At 62.9% G+C, this 14938-nt stretch overlaps 2 protein-coding genes and 1 long non-coding RNA gene across 4 annotated transcripts; 1 reads left to right on the top strand and 2 right to left on the bottom strand.

Moving 5' to 3' along the window:
• Positions 1-1625: 1625 nt before the first annotated feature.
• Positions 1626-5259, top strand: UBALD2 (UBA like domain containing 2). Of its 2 annotated transcripts, XM_065735197.1 has the most exons (3): positions 1626-1776; positions 2351-2413; positions 4814-5259. In XM_065735197.1, the coding sequence occupies exons 1-3, from the start codon at positions 1657-1659 to the stop codon at positions 5132-5134; spliced, it is 504 nt and encodes a 167-aa protein (XP_065591269.1). In that variant the 5' UTR covers positions 1626-1656; the 3' UTR covers positions 5135-5259. The 2 variants fall into 2 exon arrangements, with proteins under 2 accessions (XP_065591269.1, XP_065591267.1); XM_065735195.1 differs by lacking the exon at positions 2351-2413.
• Positions 5260-6620: 1361 nt separating this feature from the next.
• LOC136048104 (uncharacterized) lies at positions 6621-7913 on the bottom strand. The gene is made up of 3 exons (XR_010622148.1): positions 7668-7913; positions 7455-7562; positions 6621-7231 (listed from the first exon to the last, which is right to left on the bottom strand). It is a non-coding gene; the product is annotated as an uncharacterized LOC136048104 (long non-coding RNA).
• A 47-nt stretch (positions 7914-7960) lies between these two features.
• On the bottom strand, positions 7961-9816 carry QRICH2 (glutamine rich 2). The gene is made up of 6 exons (XM_065735638.1): positions 9608-9816; positions 9437-9511; positions 9172-9336; positions 8875-8996; positions 8600-8665; positions 7961-8402 (listed from the first exon to the last, which is right to left on the bottom strand). The coding sequence occupies exons 1-6, from the start codon at positions 9641-9643 to the stop codon at positions 7961-7963; spliced, it is 906 nt and encodes a 301-aa protein (XP_065591710.1). The 5' UTR covers positions 9644-9816.
• Positions 9817-14938: the final 5122 nt, after the last annotated feature.

Genomic DNA, 14938 nt, shown 5'->3' with positions numbered 1-14938 from the left:
GCTCAGATCTCACCCGCTGAACCCCGCGCCTGCAAGCGGTGGAAGCGGTTGTACAAAAGGAGCTGGGGGCTCGATGGGTCCCCCAAGACTTAGGAAAGCGGGTCAGCTCCTGGTGCAGGTCATGCAGAACAAAGCAGCCCCCGCGACCCCGACATTCCCATCTTCCATCGCATAGAGCCCTGCGGGGCCAAACCCAGCCCCGGTCCCATCTCTCTGCCTCCTTCCAGCGAGCACCGACCCCGACAGGAACGGGAGAGCCTGGGAGACGGAGCCAGCACACATTAGCAGCGCACAAACAGACTGCAGGGCTTCAGCGCAGACAATAACTCCAAGTTATCCCCGCGCAGATCATCACACGCGGAGGAGCTGCCGTGTGCACGCTGCACGGCTCGTGGCTTTTCTTCAGCCGCGCGGTACTGCAGCACAGGGTTTGTAGGACAGTGCCGCAGTGGGGCGAGGAACGCAGACACGGGCGCTGACAGCACAGCTCGGGGACAGCGGGGTCGGGCTCCGCTTCCCTTCTGTGCCGCCCGATCCGCAGCAGCCCCGGGCACTCAGACAGCCCCGATAAACCGCAGCAACGTGGGGAAGAGGGGGCAGAGTCCGAAAAAGAAGAAGAAGTGCTTAACGCCCAAAGGCACCTGCTGCCGTGCGGGATGCGGGTCCGAAGCGCTGCCCGGGGACGCGTGGCGTGACCCCGTGTGCAGGGAGGGAAACTGAGGCACGACAGTTCGCCCACGGCACTGTGTAAACGGGAAAGCAAGCCGCCCCGCCGCGCTGGCACGCAGCCGTCCACGTGCCCGGTATACCCAGGTCGCTCCCAGTCCCAGCAGCGGCTGCCACTCCCACCAGTAAGCTGTCCCTGACCACAGCTCTCTCTTAGGGCTCATCTCCAGCACCAGAGCTTTGCTGCCCTCACACGAGCCGGGGGCCTTTGGGGAGGGGGGGAGTGGGGGGAAGGCCACCTCCACGGCTCTGCAGCCCCGATCTGCGCCAGCCCCAGCCCGTCCCACCCCACCCCGTCCCCTATTCCCCCCCCCTCGCTTTGCTGCTGCGTTTCTGTAACTAAAAGCTCCCAAGCGCCCCTCGCACCCCAATATCTCTGAGCGTCCCCAGGGTGAAAGGAGGGGCGGGGAGAGCCGCGGGGCTCCGGCCGTACTTTCAACCGAGCAAAGCGACCGCCGCCGCGCGCACGGCCGGGGCCGCCCCGCCCCTCAGTGAACGGCCTCAATGAACGCGACGTCACGAGCTCCCAGCGGGAGCGACCAATCGGCGAGCGGCTCTCCTCTTTTCCCCCGTCGCCCCGCCCCCGCGTAGACTCGCCGACCAATGGAGGCGCCGCCTGCAGCCAAAACACAAGAGCCGACCAATGAGCGAGCGGAGGGGCGGGGCGTAGCGGCGGAGCAGCTGGAAGATTCGAACCCAACGCCCGTCGGGGCGGGCGGAGCGGTATCGACCAATCAGCGAGCGAGTAGGAGGGGGCGTGGCTTCGCGTCGCCCTGCCCACATCCCCAACCCCTGTCCCGGTGCCGCCGCCGCTCCCCCCACCCCCACCCCGCGCGGTGTCGGCGCGGCGCGGGGCGCGCTCCGGGCACCCTCGGCGGGGGCCCCACGCCGCCCCCTCCCCCCCCCCCCCCCCGCTGGGCCGGCCCCGCCATGTCGGTGAACATGGAGGAGCTGCGGCACCAGGTGATGATCAACCAGTTCGTGCTGGCGGCCGGCTGCGCCGCCGACCAGGCCAAGCAGCTGCTGCAGGCGGCCCATTGGCAGTTCGAGGTACGGGAACCCCCCCACCCCCACGCCGGGACCCCCCCCCTCGTCCTCCTCCTCCCCGGTCCTATACCCCCGTGCTCCCTTCTCACCCCTCCCCCATCGCGGTGCCGCAGAACGGGGCCGCGGCCCACGCACACGCGGGGATGGGTTTGGCCAAAGGAGGGGGGCTCGGGTCCCCCGCAGTGACCCCATCTGGGGGAGTTGGGTGGGGGGAGGGTGGGGGGAAGATGTCGCTTCGGGCTGGGCTGCCCCTATTTATACCCTATTTATAACCGGGCCGTAACCGGATCCACCGGCTGGGCCGCGGGGGGGCACGACCCAATAGCGGGGGGGGGAGGAGAAGGGGGTGTAAAGAGAGGTGGGGGGATCCCGTGGAAGTCGGTCCCGAGTGGGTTTAGGCAGTGTGGGCCTGGCAACGGGCAGCATGCATTGGAGGTGGTCAGCGAGGGAGTGGGGTCCTGTGAGCGTTGGGGGGGGGGGGAGGGGTGGTCCTTTTGCCCCTTTTTGGGGCTCTCCTCCGCAATTTGGGGTTTCTGCCCCTCGTGGGGAGCCTGACGAGCTCCCTGTGCCCCCGCAGACCGCCCTGAGCGCCTTCTTCCAGGAGACCAACATTCCCAACAGCCACCACCACCACCAGATGGTAAGAGCCCCCAAACCGCCCCATACACCCCATCACCCCTCCCCGTAGCCCCCCTCCCTCCCCCCCCAGCACGGCGCCCGCTGTCAGCTCCCGCCACCATGTTGCTGTGCCACCGGCAGCACGCAGCCGGCGAATGTAAACACCACGAGCTAAGATGTCTGCCAGGAAGCGGCTGTGCTGCACGGAAGGCCGCGGCCCCGCTCCCCTCTCACCAGGACGGGGGACATTTTGTTGTCTGTTTCCTTCCCCCCCCCCCCCCCCCCCTTTTTATTTTTTGGGGGTGCGCACAGCCGGACTGCACTGCTTTGTCCCATTTCTGTATGGAGGGGCCGTCCTGTGAGCAGGCCGCAGGACATGGACCCCTCTGGATGTAACCCCCCCGTGGTGGTTTTCCCCTCTTGCTCAGTCTGGGTGACTTTCTGCTGAATTCAGACCCCTCAGAGCCCCCCCCCAGCTGTTGCATCCCCGTGTTTCCACCCCGGTGGCCGAGGGAGGGTCGAACCATGCACGGGAGCCCTTCCCAAAGCTGCCCCCTCCCCCCAGAAACCTCATTTAGGGTTGGTTGGTGGGGGGGGGGAGGCAGGCAGAGCTGCTTCGTGCCTCGGAGGACTCACCAAACAAAACAGCCCACCCTAAAAGCAGCGCTCAGCGCGGCCACTCCGCCCCAGAGGCTGCAGGAAACGCCGTGCAGAGCAGGAGGCAGCAGGACAGCCAGTGCACCCACAGCTCCCCCTGCCCCGCATTGCTCTGTGCCCCACACATTGCACAGCCCCACGTGAGGATGAGGAGATGGTGCTCGTCGGATCCTCCCGTGCTGTGTTTTTGCTGTTTCTTGCTGCTTCCCCCCCCCCCCCTCCCAGTGCATGGCTCCTCGCAGTGGGACGTGATGAGGGGCTCTGTGGTCTGCCTGACAGCTCCCTAAACAACACCACAGGAGGAAGAGGGTGGATAATTGCCCCACTTTTGATCTTCTTTTCTTTTGTTTAATTAATCCTGGAAGCACCACCTCACAAAACCTAAGCTTGGCCCCCCCCCTCCCCATCCTGCACCCAACCCCAGGTGCCATTTGGAGCACGGGGGTCCCAATGTGCCGAGGACACAGGTGGGTCATGAGCCTGAGCAGAGCACCTGGGACGAGGACCAAGTTCTGGAGCAGCACAGCTCGAGCACATCCCCCATCCTCTCCTGTTGCAACAGCACAGGTGGCATCTGCAGCTGGAAGTGCAGTGCTGTGCTTCTGCTGGGAGGTGTTCCCGACCCCAGATGGCTAGCAGCATCCCCAGGCTGTGGGGAGGAGCACCGCTGGACCCCTCTGCTCAAACCCATCCCACCCCGAGGGGCGTGGGCACACGGAGCACGTGGACCCCACAGGACCAAGCAGCCCTACAGGAGCACCGAACCCCCCCAGCAAACCCAGTGCCACCCAGATAAAGGGGAGGGGGCTTCAGGGTGGGCACGCTGCCCCAGTAACTGGAGCGGCCGAGGAGGAGTTACACAGCACTTTCCTTCCCCTCGTTTTGGGTGTGTGACTTTTGCTCCCTGCGGGTGTTCCTCTGCTCCCCCTGCTAAATTTAGCCGGATACACAGAAGCGCCGGGCGGTACCGGGAACCTCGGGGCCCCGCTTTGTTTTGCTCTGCACGCAGGGGAAGGAGCAGCAGCAGGGACAGCTGGGTCCTGCAGGGACCCCTGCTCGCTTGGGTCTGTGCCCGGGCTGATGGCAGCGTGAGGAGGGGAACTCCCACCCCCGCTGCTGGGGCTGTCTGTAAAGGGGAGACCCTTTACACCTTCTGGGCTATTTCGGGTTGTGTGAGCTGCTGCCAGGCGTGCCCGGCACGGAGCACGGCTGAGCGTGATGGGGGTTATTTGCAGGGGGTGCAGAGGGGCCCTTCCTCTGCTGGGTTGGCAAAGCAGTGTCGGGGAGGGAATTTATAGCCGGGGCAGTGCTGGTTTTGCAGTGTGGGGTGAAGGAAAAGACCCAAAAAGGGGCAGTTCATGGGGCTGCTTGACCTTGGTGCTGCCTGCACAGCCCCAGCTCGGAGGCAGTGCTGGGTACACATCCCGCTCCTCACCTTTTGATGTCTGCTTGGATAGGAGCAGTGGGGCAGAACCCCCACCCCGTGCTGGATTCCCAGCTTTGGGATCAGCTCTGGGAGTGGGAACCCCGATCCTGAGCCAACACAGGGGTGGGACCAACACAACCCCTGAGCCCCAGGTGGGCTCACCCAGAGCCCAGTACCACACTGAGCTCAGCTCTGAGCATCCCCCACGTGACGGGGTCCCCCATAGCGCTTTGGCACCCGCTTTTGGGGCCGTATGACTCCTGCAGACCCCATGGGGACCCCCAAACAACCCGAAGTGACCCATGGGGACCTGACACCCGCTGTCTCCTCTCCCCACAGATGTGCACCCCGAGCAACACGCCGGCCACTCCACCCAACTTCCCGGATGCTCTCGCCATGTTCTCCAAGCTGCGGACCTCTGAAAACCTCCAGAGCAGCAACAGCCCCATCACCTCCATGGCCTGCTCCCCCCCGGGCAGCTTCAGCCCCTTCTGGGCCTCCTCGCCCCCCAGCCAGCAGCCCGCCTGGCTGCCCCCCTCCTCACCCACAGCCCACGGCCTCCACCACCACCTGCACCACCCGCAGCCCTCCTGGCCCCCTGCACCCCCCCCTGCCGCCCCCCCACAGAAAGCCATGGCCACAATGGACGGCCAGAGATAAGGGGGGGCGGGGGGGGAGCAGGGCCAGGGCGTTTGCAGTTGGGGGGGTGGGGGGGGGAGGGCTTCCTGAGAAACGCACTGGAATTGTTTTCTAGGTTTTATCCTTTGTTGGTAAAAATTTTTTTGGGGGGGTGGGGAAGGGCAGGGAGGTGGGGGGAGGTGAGGGGGGGGAAACACTGCCGGGAAGGCCCATGCAAGTTGCTAGCTGGTCTTTTCTCCCCCTGATTTTTTTTTTTTTTAATATATAACTATAATATATAAATATATCTAATGTATATAAATCCAGAGAGAAGCGAGCAGAGGGTGCAACCCCTGGCAATGCAAGCAAAGGAACGGGGAGGGTTGGAGGAACGGGGGGGGGGAGGTGGGGAGGGGGGAGGATACAAATCCAAAGGGATGGAGACAGCTGCCAGCACCCGGCCCCATTGAGACAGCCCCCCCCCCCCACCCCGTGCCCCTCCAGCTCAGGGTGCCCAAGAGCCGAGCACATCTCTGGCTGTTGGGATCAGCACGGCTTCTCACAAAGCCCCCCACCCCTGGTCCCACCTGGGGAGTGGGGGGGCTGTGATGTAACGAGGTGATGTCCCACCCCCCATCCTGCAACCGCTGCTCATGGGCCCTTCCCAGTGGAGGCAGTGGGGAGAACAGGGGAGGGGGAGGGGATGGGGAGGAGGAGTTGGGGGGGAAGCGGGGGGGGGGGGGGGTTGGGTTTTTTTAGTTTTCAAATCAAATCTTGCTTAAAAAAAAAAAAAAGACAAAAAGACCAAAAAAAAAAAAAACACCAGAAAAGGTCGAAGGTTTTTTATTAATTTAAAAAGAATTAAAAAAAAAAAAAAAGATAATAATAATAATAATAATCACTTTTTTTAACAGCAGCTGTCCCTGCCTCTTTTCTTTGCTGGGGGGGACACCATCCAACCACAGCCCCAACATTGGGATTCCTCTCCAATTCGACCCCCACCCCCGCTCCCATTGCCACTCCTCAGTGTGCAGTGAGAAAATGGGGTGAACCCCCCCCCAAACTGGGACACCATTCCTATGGGGACACACAGGTGGGGATGGGGCACTCCAGAAAGGAAAAGGAGAAGCAAAGCCCACCCAGTTCTGCTTATCTTACAGTGCTGGGGCTGGACAGAGCAGTACTGGTGCTTCTGGGAAGCAGCAGTGGGGTGGGAGGGGCCGTGCACCCACAGGTTGGGGCTGAGCTTAGCACCCTGTGTCCCAGCTGGGTTTTATCCTGCTGCTGAGCTCAGGGCTCTGCTCTGAGTTTCCCCTCTTTTTGCACTGGGGGTCCCCAGGCCCATTTGTAGGTGTCCCCCCCCCCATCCCAGCAGGGTTTTAGCACCCATTTATCCCCTAAAGACCAACCCCTCCCCAAAGGTGGGTGGTACTGGGGCTATTTTCGGGAATATTATCCTTACCCTCCCCCACACACACCCTTCTCTGCCTTAATAGTGTCACTCTTCTTCCCCCAAGGGAAGAAGCTCAAACAAATACATCCTGGGAGTCCACTGCAGCAGTAAATCATGGCCTCATAAAATGCCATCGAAGTAAATGAACTGCTGGGTTCTGGGGGGTGGGGGCTGCCCTGGGTGGGTATTCGCCCCTCTGGGGCTCAGGATAAGGGATGCTGCAGTGGGATCCTGAGTGCACGATGGGAAAATCCCAACCCCTTATCCGCGTTGGGGTTTGGTCCTTCCCTGAGTGCCAGTTGGAGGGGGGGGACAGCCCCATAACCTGCATGGGCAGCCTCAAGGAACGGGGATGGATGGAGGAAGGGAAGGAAGGGTGGATGGAAGGATGAATGGATGGAAGGATGGAGGTAGTGGAGGATGACGTGTTCATGCATGCGGAAGAGGGATGCTGAAGGCAAAACCAACCCCACCTCTACCCCAGCCATGCAGGCACATCTCATCCATCGCTCTTTATTGCTCCTGGTTGCAGCCCGTTGGCCCACCCGGTGGCCAGGTCTGGCTTCGGGATGGGGTCCCCCAGCTTCTCTCTGCTGTGGGACTTTGTTCTCTGCTCTGTGATGGCCAGAGGTGTGGCAGACAGCCTTGGGATGACACTGAGCTCTGCTCCTGGGGCCTGGGGGAGCCTGGTGGAGATGTGCCCACTTGAAGACCCCAGCTTTGGGGTCAGGGCTGAGCTCTGGGTCCAGGACCCGCCCAGATCCATGCACATCCTCACCCCTCCTCTTCTGCCCCTGACCCAATCCCCCACCCCACCCCTCCAGGCTGTGGGCACAAACCCTCCCATGGCCCCAACCTGCTGTGGGACAGCTTGGTGCCCTCCCCACCCCAATGTTCCCATGGCCATACCCGACTGGCTGTGTAGGGACAGAGCACTCTGGGGCCGCATGGGCAGCAGGTTGGTGTCCTGATCCCCCCAGTGCCTGGGGGACAGCTTGGACTTGTCTCTTGGTGAGCCTGGAGGACAGAACAGAGAGAGGGGGCATGTGAGCAGTTGGGGTCTCCCCATTGCAGGTTTCAGGTTAGAAGGGTTTATATCAACCCCCCCCGTCCCCATCATACCCTCCTTCCCTGTGAGGGGAGGCAGATGAGTGTCCCACCGTCCCTTGTAGATTTGCCCGTCCTGGCCTAGCAGCTCCACCTCTGTGTGCTGGGAAGAAGAACAGGGAGCAGTGCCAGTACTGGGAACACAGCCCAGGTGGGAGCCCCCCCAGATGCACCTTCCCCCATCAATCCGCCCATGTACAGCTCTCCGTGGGGAAACTGAGGCCTGCTAATGCTCAGTGTCCCCTCCCAGAGCTGCTCAGCCTCACACTGCATCTCTGCACCCTTGGAGACCCCACCTCCCTCCTTCCTCAGCGGTCCCAGATCACTCCCCCTGTGGTGGTCCCATCTCCTACCTCCACAGAGACCCCATTTCCTACATCCATAGTGATCCTAGGTCCCTCCCTCCTCGGAATCCCCACCTCCCCGGGCATCCCATTCCCTACCTCCTTGGTGATGCTGCTGTGGGACTGTGACACTGCAGGGCTGTAGGGTGGGGGCTGTGGGCAGCGCTGCAGCGGATGGGTGATGGTGTGCTGCCCTCCGCAGCGCCGTGGCACCTGCAGGTACGCACCCCGGGCCCCCTGCTCCTTGCGGGGTGGGGACGGATGCCCAGGGCTGGAGACCAGCCTTGTGTCACAGGTGGTCCCCCACGTCCCCCACCTGCGGCCGTGCTCCGACTGGAAGGGGCCGTGGGGACGCACGGCGGTGCGTGGAGGCAGCGGTGGCAGCGGTGGAATGGTCAAGATGTGTCTGGAGGGCAGAGAGAGGGCGATGGGGAGCAACCAGCTGCTCTGCCCTGGGGCTGTCCCACCGCATCCTGCAGGCATGTGCCCCCCAGGGGTGGGGAGGCTACATCCCCTCGAAGCGGGGCAGGGCAGCACGGGGGCAAGATCCCCTCTCCGGCACCCACCCAAACCCACGGAGCATCTGAGAGCCCCAGAACTCACGGTCCAGGAGCCAGCATGTGCAGGGGTCGGTCGCAGGACACGCAGTGGAAATGGGCCAGCAGCTGCCTGCAGGGAGACCAGGGGTTGGGGGCAGCACTGGCTGCTGGGGAAGGGACTGCACTGTGGGGTCTGTCCAGCAAATTCAGGGGCCTCTACTGTGGTCCTGTGTTAAATCCTCCCCCCCAGGCTCCTCAGTGCAGCGAGGAGGCACAAAAGGAGGCTGCGTGCAGCAGAAAGAAGACACAGACCGTCCCCAGCTGTCCCCTGTCACCCACTTGCGAATCCCAGCAGCGTCGTCAGCCTCCACCCGCGGTGCTTCATCCCTGAGCTGCTTCAGGTCTCTCCTCCAACGCTCCTCCAGCTGCTGCCGCAGCAGGGCCAGCTCCGGGCGGTCCAACTGCAGGTGGGCACGGACCCGAGGTGAGATGCCCCGAGGTGGCCTTCGTGCCCCCCCTGGTGCCACCAGAGGCAGGAGGGATGGGGGAAGGCAGGAGGGGGGACCCCGCTCGGTGGGTTGCTCAAACCCCGGCAGTGCCCGCTCCTTCTGCCGAGGTGGATGACCCACCCCGTACCTTGGAGTCCAGCTCTTCAATGAGCTTCTGCTGGGCCTGGTGCCAGTCCTGCTCCTGGCACGCCACCTTGCTCAGTGTCTCCCTGATCAGCCCGTTCAGCTGCTCCATGGCTGCATCAAACTGTGCGCAGCTGACTTTGCTGGCCAGGGCGGATCTGTCGGCTTTCTGGGATCGGGGACAAAGGGATAGCAGGGCACCATGGGGCCCTGCTCCTGCCCCACTCCCTGCCTGCACTGCAAAGCACAGGGATGCTCTGACATCTTACCACATCGATCTCCAGCACCAGCTCCTCCTTGTCTGCCTTCTCCTTCTCCAGCCTCTCCAGGGACTGGAACAGAGTCTGCAAACACAGAGCGGCCCAGCTCAGAGCCACCTCCCCTGCTCCCCTGATTTGGGGACCGAGATGGGACTGCGTGCGGGACGCTTAGAGCCCCACCTCAATGTCCCTCTGCCTCTGGTGGCGATCATCCATGAGGTTCCCAGTGATGGAGCTGAGCTTCTCACAGTCCCCTTGCACCTGCGCGATGGTGGCCTGGATGTGCTTCAGCAGCTCCTCGTCCTGCTTCGGGGGGAGAAGACAACAGCTCAGCACCACGTGAAGGCTGCACAATGGGAACCGTGCAGAACAGCCGTGGGACCGGGGTTATTGGGGTGAACCTCGTGGTGCAGCAGCTCCTTACCTGCCCCCTGCCCGCCCGCTGCCTGCCCGCCTCGCCCGCTGCCTGCCGTGCTGCCACCGACTCCACCAGCTCCTGGAGCTGCTCGTAGCGCTGCAGCAGCCGCCCCAGCTCTGCCCCCACATCCGGGCTGTGCGTCGGGTACGAGGCCTCTGCCTGCTCCGTGCTGCTTTGGGACTGCATGACGCTGCCCAGCATGGAGCGCAGCTCGTCCAGCTGCAGGGGAGAGGGGTGCTGTGATGGCCACAGAGATGGCCGTCCCTGCAAGGACAGCCCCGTGCCCCCTCCCCACGTTCCCACCTGCTCCTGGAGGCGGTCGGCTGTGCTGGCCACCAGCTGCTCCAGCATGGCTCTGGCCGCATCCTGCTGCTCCCTCAGCTCCTTCACCTCCATCTTAATTTCCTGCAGCAGGGTCCTGGCCGGCGAGAGGGGTGCACGGTCGGAACCCCCTCCTGACCCTCACCCCCAAACAGCGCTCTCGGGAGCAGCAGACCCTCTCCCATCACCTCACCCCAGCTGCAGGCTGCTGTCCGCTTTCCTATCAGCTTCTGCTGCCCTCAGCTCCCCGACGGCGTCCTGCAGCTGCTGGATCTGGGAACACCGGTGCCTCATGGTCCCCATGTGGGGTCTTTTGGTGACCTCTCCCTGCCCACCTGCAGCACTGCTGCCCGCTCACCTTCTCCTTCTCTCTGTACAGGTCACTGGCCATATCCTGCAGTGCAGACACGCGGCTCTGGAGATCAGCCAGCACACTGGGGATGCTCTGTAGGCCTGGAGGAACACGATGCCATCAGGGTCCAGCTCTGGCTGCAACCAAACCTCACCTCCACGTGTTCCCAATGAGAAACCCCCACCACAGTTCAACCCAGAGACCCCAGCCCGCTGGGCTGAGCCCCCAGACCCCCATCACCACCACCTCTGGGGTCCAACGTGTTCCCACCTCCCTCCAGGGAAGGCAGACGCAGCTCCTCCAGCTCAGTACGGTCTGACTTGGTGGCCTCCAGCCGGGCCACCCGCTCCTCCAGGGCACTGCAGTGTTGTTCGAGCTGCTTGAGAGCCTCCGCTGTCCCCAGGTCATGGCCAGAGACCTCAGGCTCTGCCAACCCTAGTTGCAGAAGACATGGAGTTGGTGTCAATGCCAGGGGACATCTCAGCTCCTGGAGCAGTGGGCAAAAGGACCTGCAAAGCTTCACCTCTGCCTCTGGAGCACGTGTCATCCACCCCCGTCCCTGTGGCACCAGGGGCAGCTTCAGACAGGATGGTCTGAGTGTGGGGTGCTGTGCTGGGAGGGCCCAGCTGAGACCCCACTCCTTCTCCTTGGGGCCATGCAGGTGCTGACTGTGTCTCTGAGGTGCTAGGGAACCCTGGCTGTGTCCCTGGGATGGTGACCTGGCTACCAGGGGACTCTGGCTGTGTCCCTGGGATGGTGACCTGGCTACCAGGGGACTCTGGCTGTGTCCCTGGGATGGTGACCTGGCTACCAGGGGACCCTGGCTGTGTCGCTGGGATGGTGACCTGGCTACCAGGGGACTCTGGCTGTGTCGCTGGGATGGTGACCTGGGTACCAGGGGACTCTGGCTGTGTCGCTGGGATGGTGACCTGGCTACCAGGGGACTCTGGCTGTGTCCCTGGGATGGTGACCTGGCTACTAGGGGACTCTGGCTGTGTCGCTGGGATGGTGACCTGGCTACTAGGGGACTCTGGCTGTGTCGCTGGGATGGTGACCTGGGTACCAGGGGACTCTGGCTGTGTCGCTGGGATGGTGACCTGGGTACCAGGGGACTCTGGCTGTGTCTCTGGGATGGTGACCTGGGTACCAGGGGACCCTGGCTGTGTCCCTGGGATGGTGACCTGGGTACCAGGGGACCCTGGCTGTGTCGCTGGGATGGTGACCTGGGTACCAGGGGACTCTGGCTGTGTCCCTGGGATGGTGGCACTGGTACCAGGGGACTCTGGCTGTGTCCCTGGGATGGTGACCTGGGTACCAGGGGACCCTGGCTGTGTCCCTGGGATGGTGGCACTGGTACCAGGGGACTCTGGCTGTGTCGCTGGGATGGTGACCTGGGTACCAGGGGACTCTGGCTGTGTCCCTGGGATGGTGGCACTGGTACCAGGGGACTCTGGCTGTGTCCCTGGGATGGTGACCTGGGTACCAGGGGACTCTGGCTGTGTCCCTGGGATGGTGGCACTGGTACCAGGGGACTCTGGCTGTGTCCCTGGGATGGTGACCTGGGTACCAGGGGACCCCGGCTGTGTCCCTGGGATGGTGGCACTGGTACCAGAGGCCTCTGTTTGATCTGAGGCAGCGCCTGCCCGCTTCTCAGAGGTCTGAGATGCTCTCCTCATCATCGCTTCTGTCCCTGAGGAGTCAGGCTGTGTTCCTGCAGTCCCTTCCCCAGCCCCGGGTCCCCCTGAGGGTCCCTTCGGGCTGTCCTCACGTTGGGTGTCACTGCCCGACTCAGAGGATTTGGTGGCTGAAAGTTGGTCCTCATCAGTTCCCTGGGAAGAAGAAACCATGGGAAGAGAGTTTGCGGGCAGGCTGAGAAGTGAGAACATGGGGAGCCACTGTGACTGCACTGTGCCCCAAATGTCCCCCCAAATACATCCATTCCTACCAGCCTGGGCTCAGGGTGCACTTGTGGCTGTCCCACATCACTGTCCGACTTCACCCCACCGTGGCGGCCGCCCTGCTGAGCTGTGGGGTCCCAACCATCCTCCTGAGAGGGGAACACAGAGCAGAGATTTAATGGGGCCACTGGCAAAGGGATTCAGGCTGGGTGTCCTCCACCCACAGCCCCCCATGGGTGGGGAGGAACCAGGGGTGCAGGAGTGGGGCTACGTGGAGTGGGGCAGGGGTGAATGGAGGAGATGGTGGTGACTCACCAGGCCCAGCATCTCCTTGATCACCTTCACGTCCTCTCCTATTTGGGACTGCACTGTCTTTATCCCTCTGAGCTCCTCGAGGAGATCCTGAGAGAGAGACACGGCCTGGGAGGGAGAAGTGTGAAACCCCACAGCTGTGCTGGGGGGTCCGTTAGCCCCCTGCCACACCAGACTATGTTTTAAGGCCAGCAGAATGGATGCAGGATATGGGGCATCCCCTGTGGGAGGAGGGGGAACAGGAAAAACAAACCCAAACCAACGTATGAAACAGCATCCCACAAAACCTTTACCTTGGAGCCCTCAAGGTCGTGGCCATCCTTACTTTGGCCCTCCTCCTTCAGCACTTCATGGGCTGCAGGGCTGCTCGCAGTGCCTGCCGTCTGTCCCTGCTGCTGGGGGTGCTCCCCGGGGGCCGCTGCCTGCCCCGCTGCCGGGAGGTTCTGTATCCCCATGTGCTGCAGCATGATTTTCAGCAGGCTGTGCAGGGCATTGAAGTTGACGGCCCCAATTTCGGGCGTCCCAATGGCCGCATCCAGCAGCTCAGACAGACTGAGCGAGGCCATGGTCGTGAGAAACGGAGAGATCAGCCTGCGGGGGGTGGGGGGGGTTCAGGGTGAGAGGGCGGAGTGCTCGGCGGCCTGCAGCCTTCCTCCTCCTCCTCCTCGTTGCAGAAGGCGACTGAACCTCAGCCGAAGCAGAGTGCGGGCACGCGTGGTGCCGCCCAGGGCAGCGCTGCGGCTCAAGGGGAGCTCTCCTCACCTCCTCACCCCAACGGCTCAGCCTCTTCTCCACCTCACCAGCACCTCGCTTCTGACTCCATCTCCGCTCCCATCCGGCTCCACTCTCTCATTCCTATTCCCAACCTCGTCCTCCCCACCACTGCTCCAGCCTCGCATCCCTGCGACCGTCAGCTGCGGCTGCGGCCGCGCACGCTCTCGCACTGGCCCCGCCCCTCATCGAGCCCGCCCCTTCCCCGCTCTCATTGGCCGCAGCGCCCCGCACCCGGCAGCTGATTGGCCGCGGCCTCCTCCAGCGTGCCGGTGTTTACTGGAGGCGGGGCCGTGGCGTCCCCCGTTGCTACGCGGCGCCGCGGTCACCGCGATACGCGCACGGACACCGCCCCGCGTCCCCTTCAGAGCAGCCCACAGCTCCCGTGGGGGGAGGGGCACGGGGACAGGGCCAAGCTGCTGCAGCAAGAGCGCGGTAATAGCTGGGGGGCCTGTCTGCAAGCTTCCAAGCGTCCTCCTGCTCCCAGCATCCCTGCTCCCCCCACCCCCCCCCGGCACCGTTCAGATTTCAGACACTGTAACAGAAGAGGACGAGTGACACTCCACTATAACGCCCCGAGGCAGCCCTGCCCCTCCTGCAGCCACAGCCCCCAGCAGGACTCGTTCATGGCAGCACCCAGCTGGAAGGGGGTACAGGTTTCACTGCAGCACGTTTATTTGCTTCGTTAAAGGGGGAAGATCAGAGTTTGGGAATTCATCCTTGTGTCAACCCCGAGATAAAGCCCGCCCCAAGCACGGGGTGCTGCTTTCTCAAGTGTCCAGCCAAGGATTAGTGTCACTTAAAGGAGCAAGTAGCAAGTCCTGCCACCCCAGGGAAGAAGCCACGAGCTGCCAAGAGAGCCTATTTACAGCAAAAGCCTCATGGTTCGGAGCAGCAGCTGTTCAGAGGGGGAAGGGGTCAATGCAAGCACCAAACAATGAGGAATCCTATGCTTTTTATTGCAAGTTGAGTGTTATTGTTTCAGAGAGCCCAGCTGAGCTGGAGGCAGACACTGTCCCAACCCCATTCCCCATCAGATTCTGCCCCAGGTCAGCAGCTTCGGGCAACTCCAGGAATCACACCTGGCTTTGCAGTGCAGACAAGTGTCCAAGTGACAACCTAGACCTTCATGTGACTCCCCACTGAAGCACAACAACGATCCAAGGCTCACAAAACCAAACAGCCAGCACGTTAACCTAGCAGCCCCTGCCCCGCTGGGAGATCCGTGTGGGTTTGCTCCCAGCTCCCAGGCACTAGGAGCCATGGGGCCCTGGGGACAGCGTGCCCTCAGCTGCCCTTTCTGGCTGTTCTGCTGTCTTGGTTCTGATGAAAGCACTAGCTGTGCCATGCAAGAGATCAGAGGGTGCTCAGCCAGCACTGCTCTGCCAGCAGTGAGCAGTGCAGCCTGGCTGCCTCGAGATGTTCCTCTCTGTGCTCTC

This window comes from Cyrtonyx montezumae, unplaced genomic scaffold, assembly GCF_038088225.1.
Source record: "Cyrtonyx montezumae isolate F1298 unplaced genomic scaffold, pur_monq_1.0 scaffold_19, whole genome shotgun sequence".
NCBI lineage: Eukaryota > Metazoa > Chordata > Aves > Galliformes > Odontophoridae > Cyrtonyx > Cyrtonyx montezumae.
This window is presented reverse-complemented; position numbering and strand designations above follow the sequence as displayed.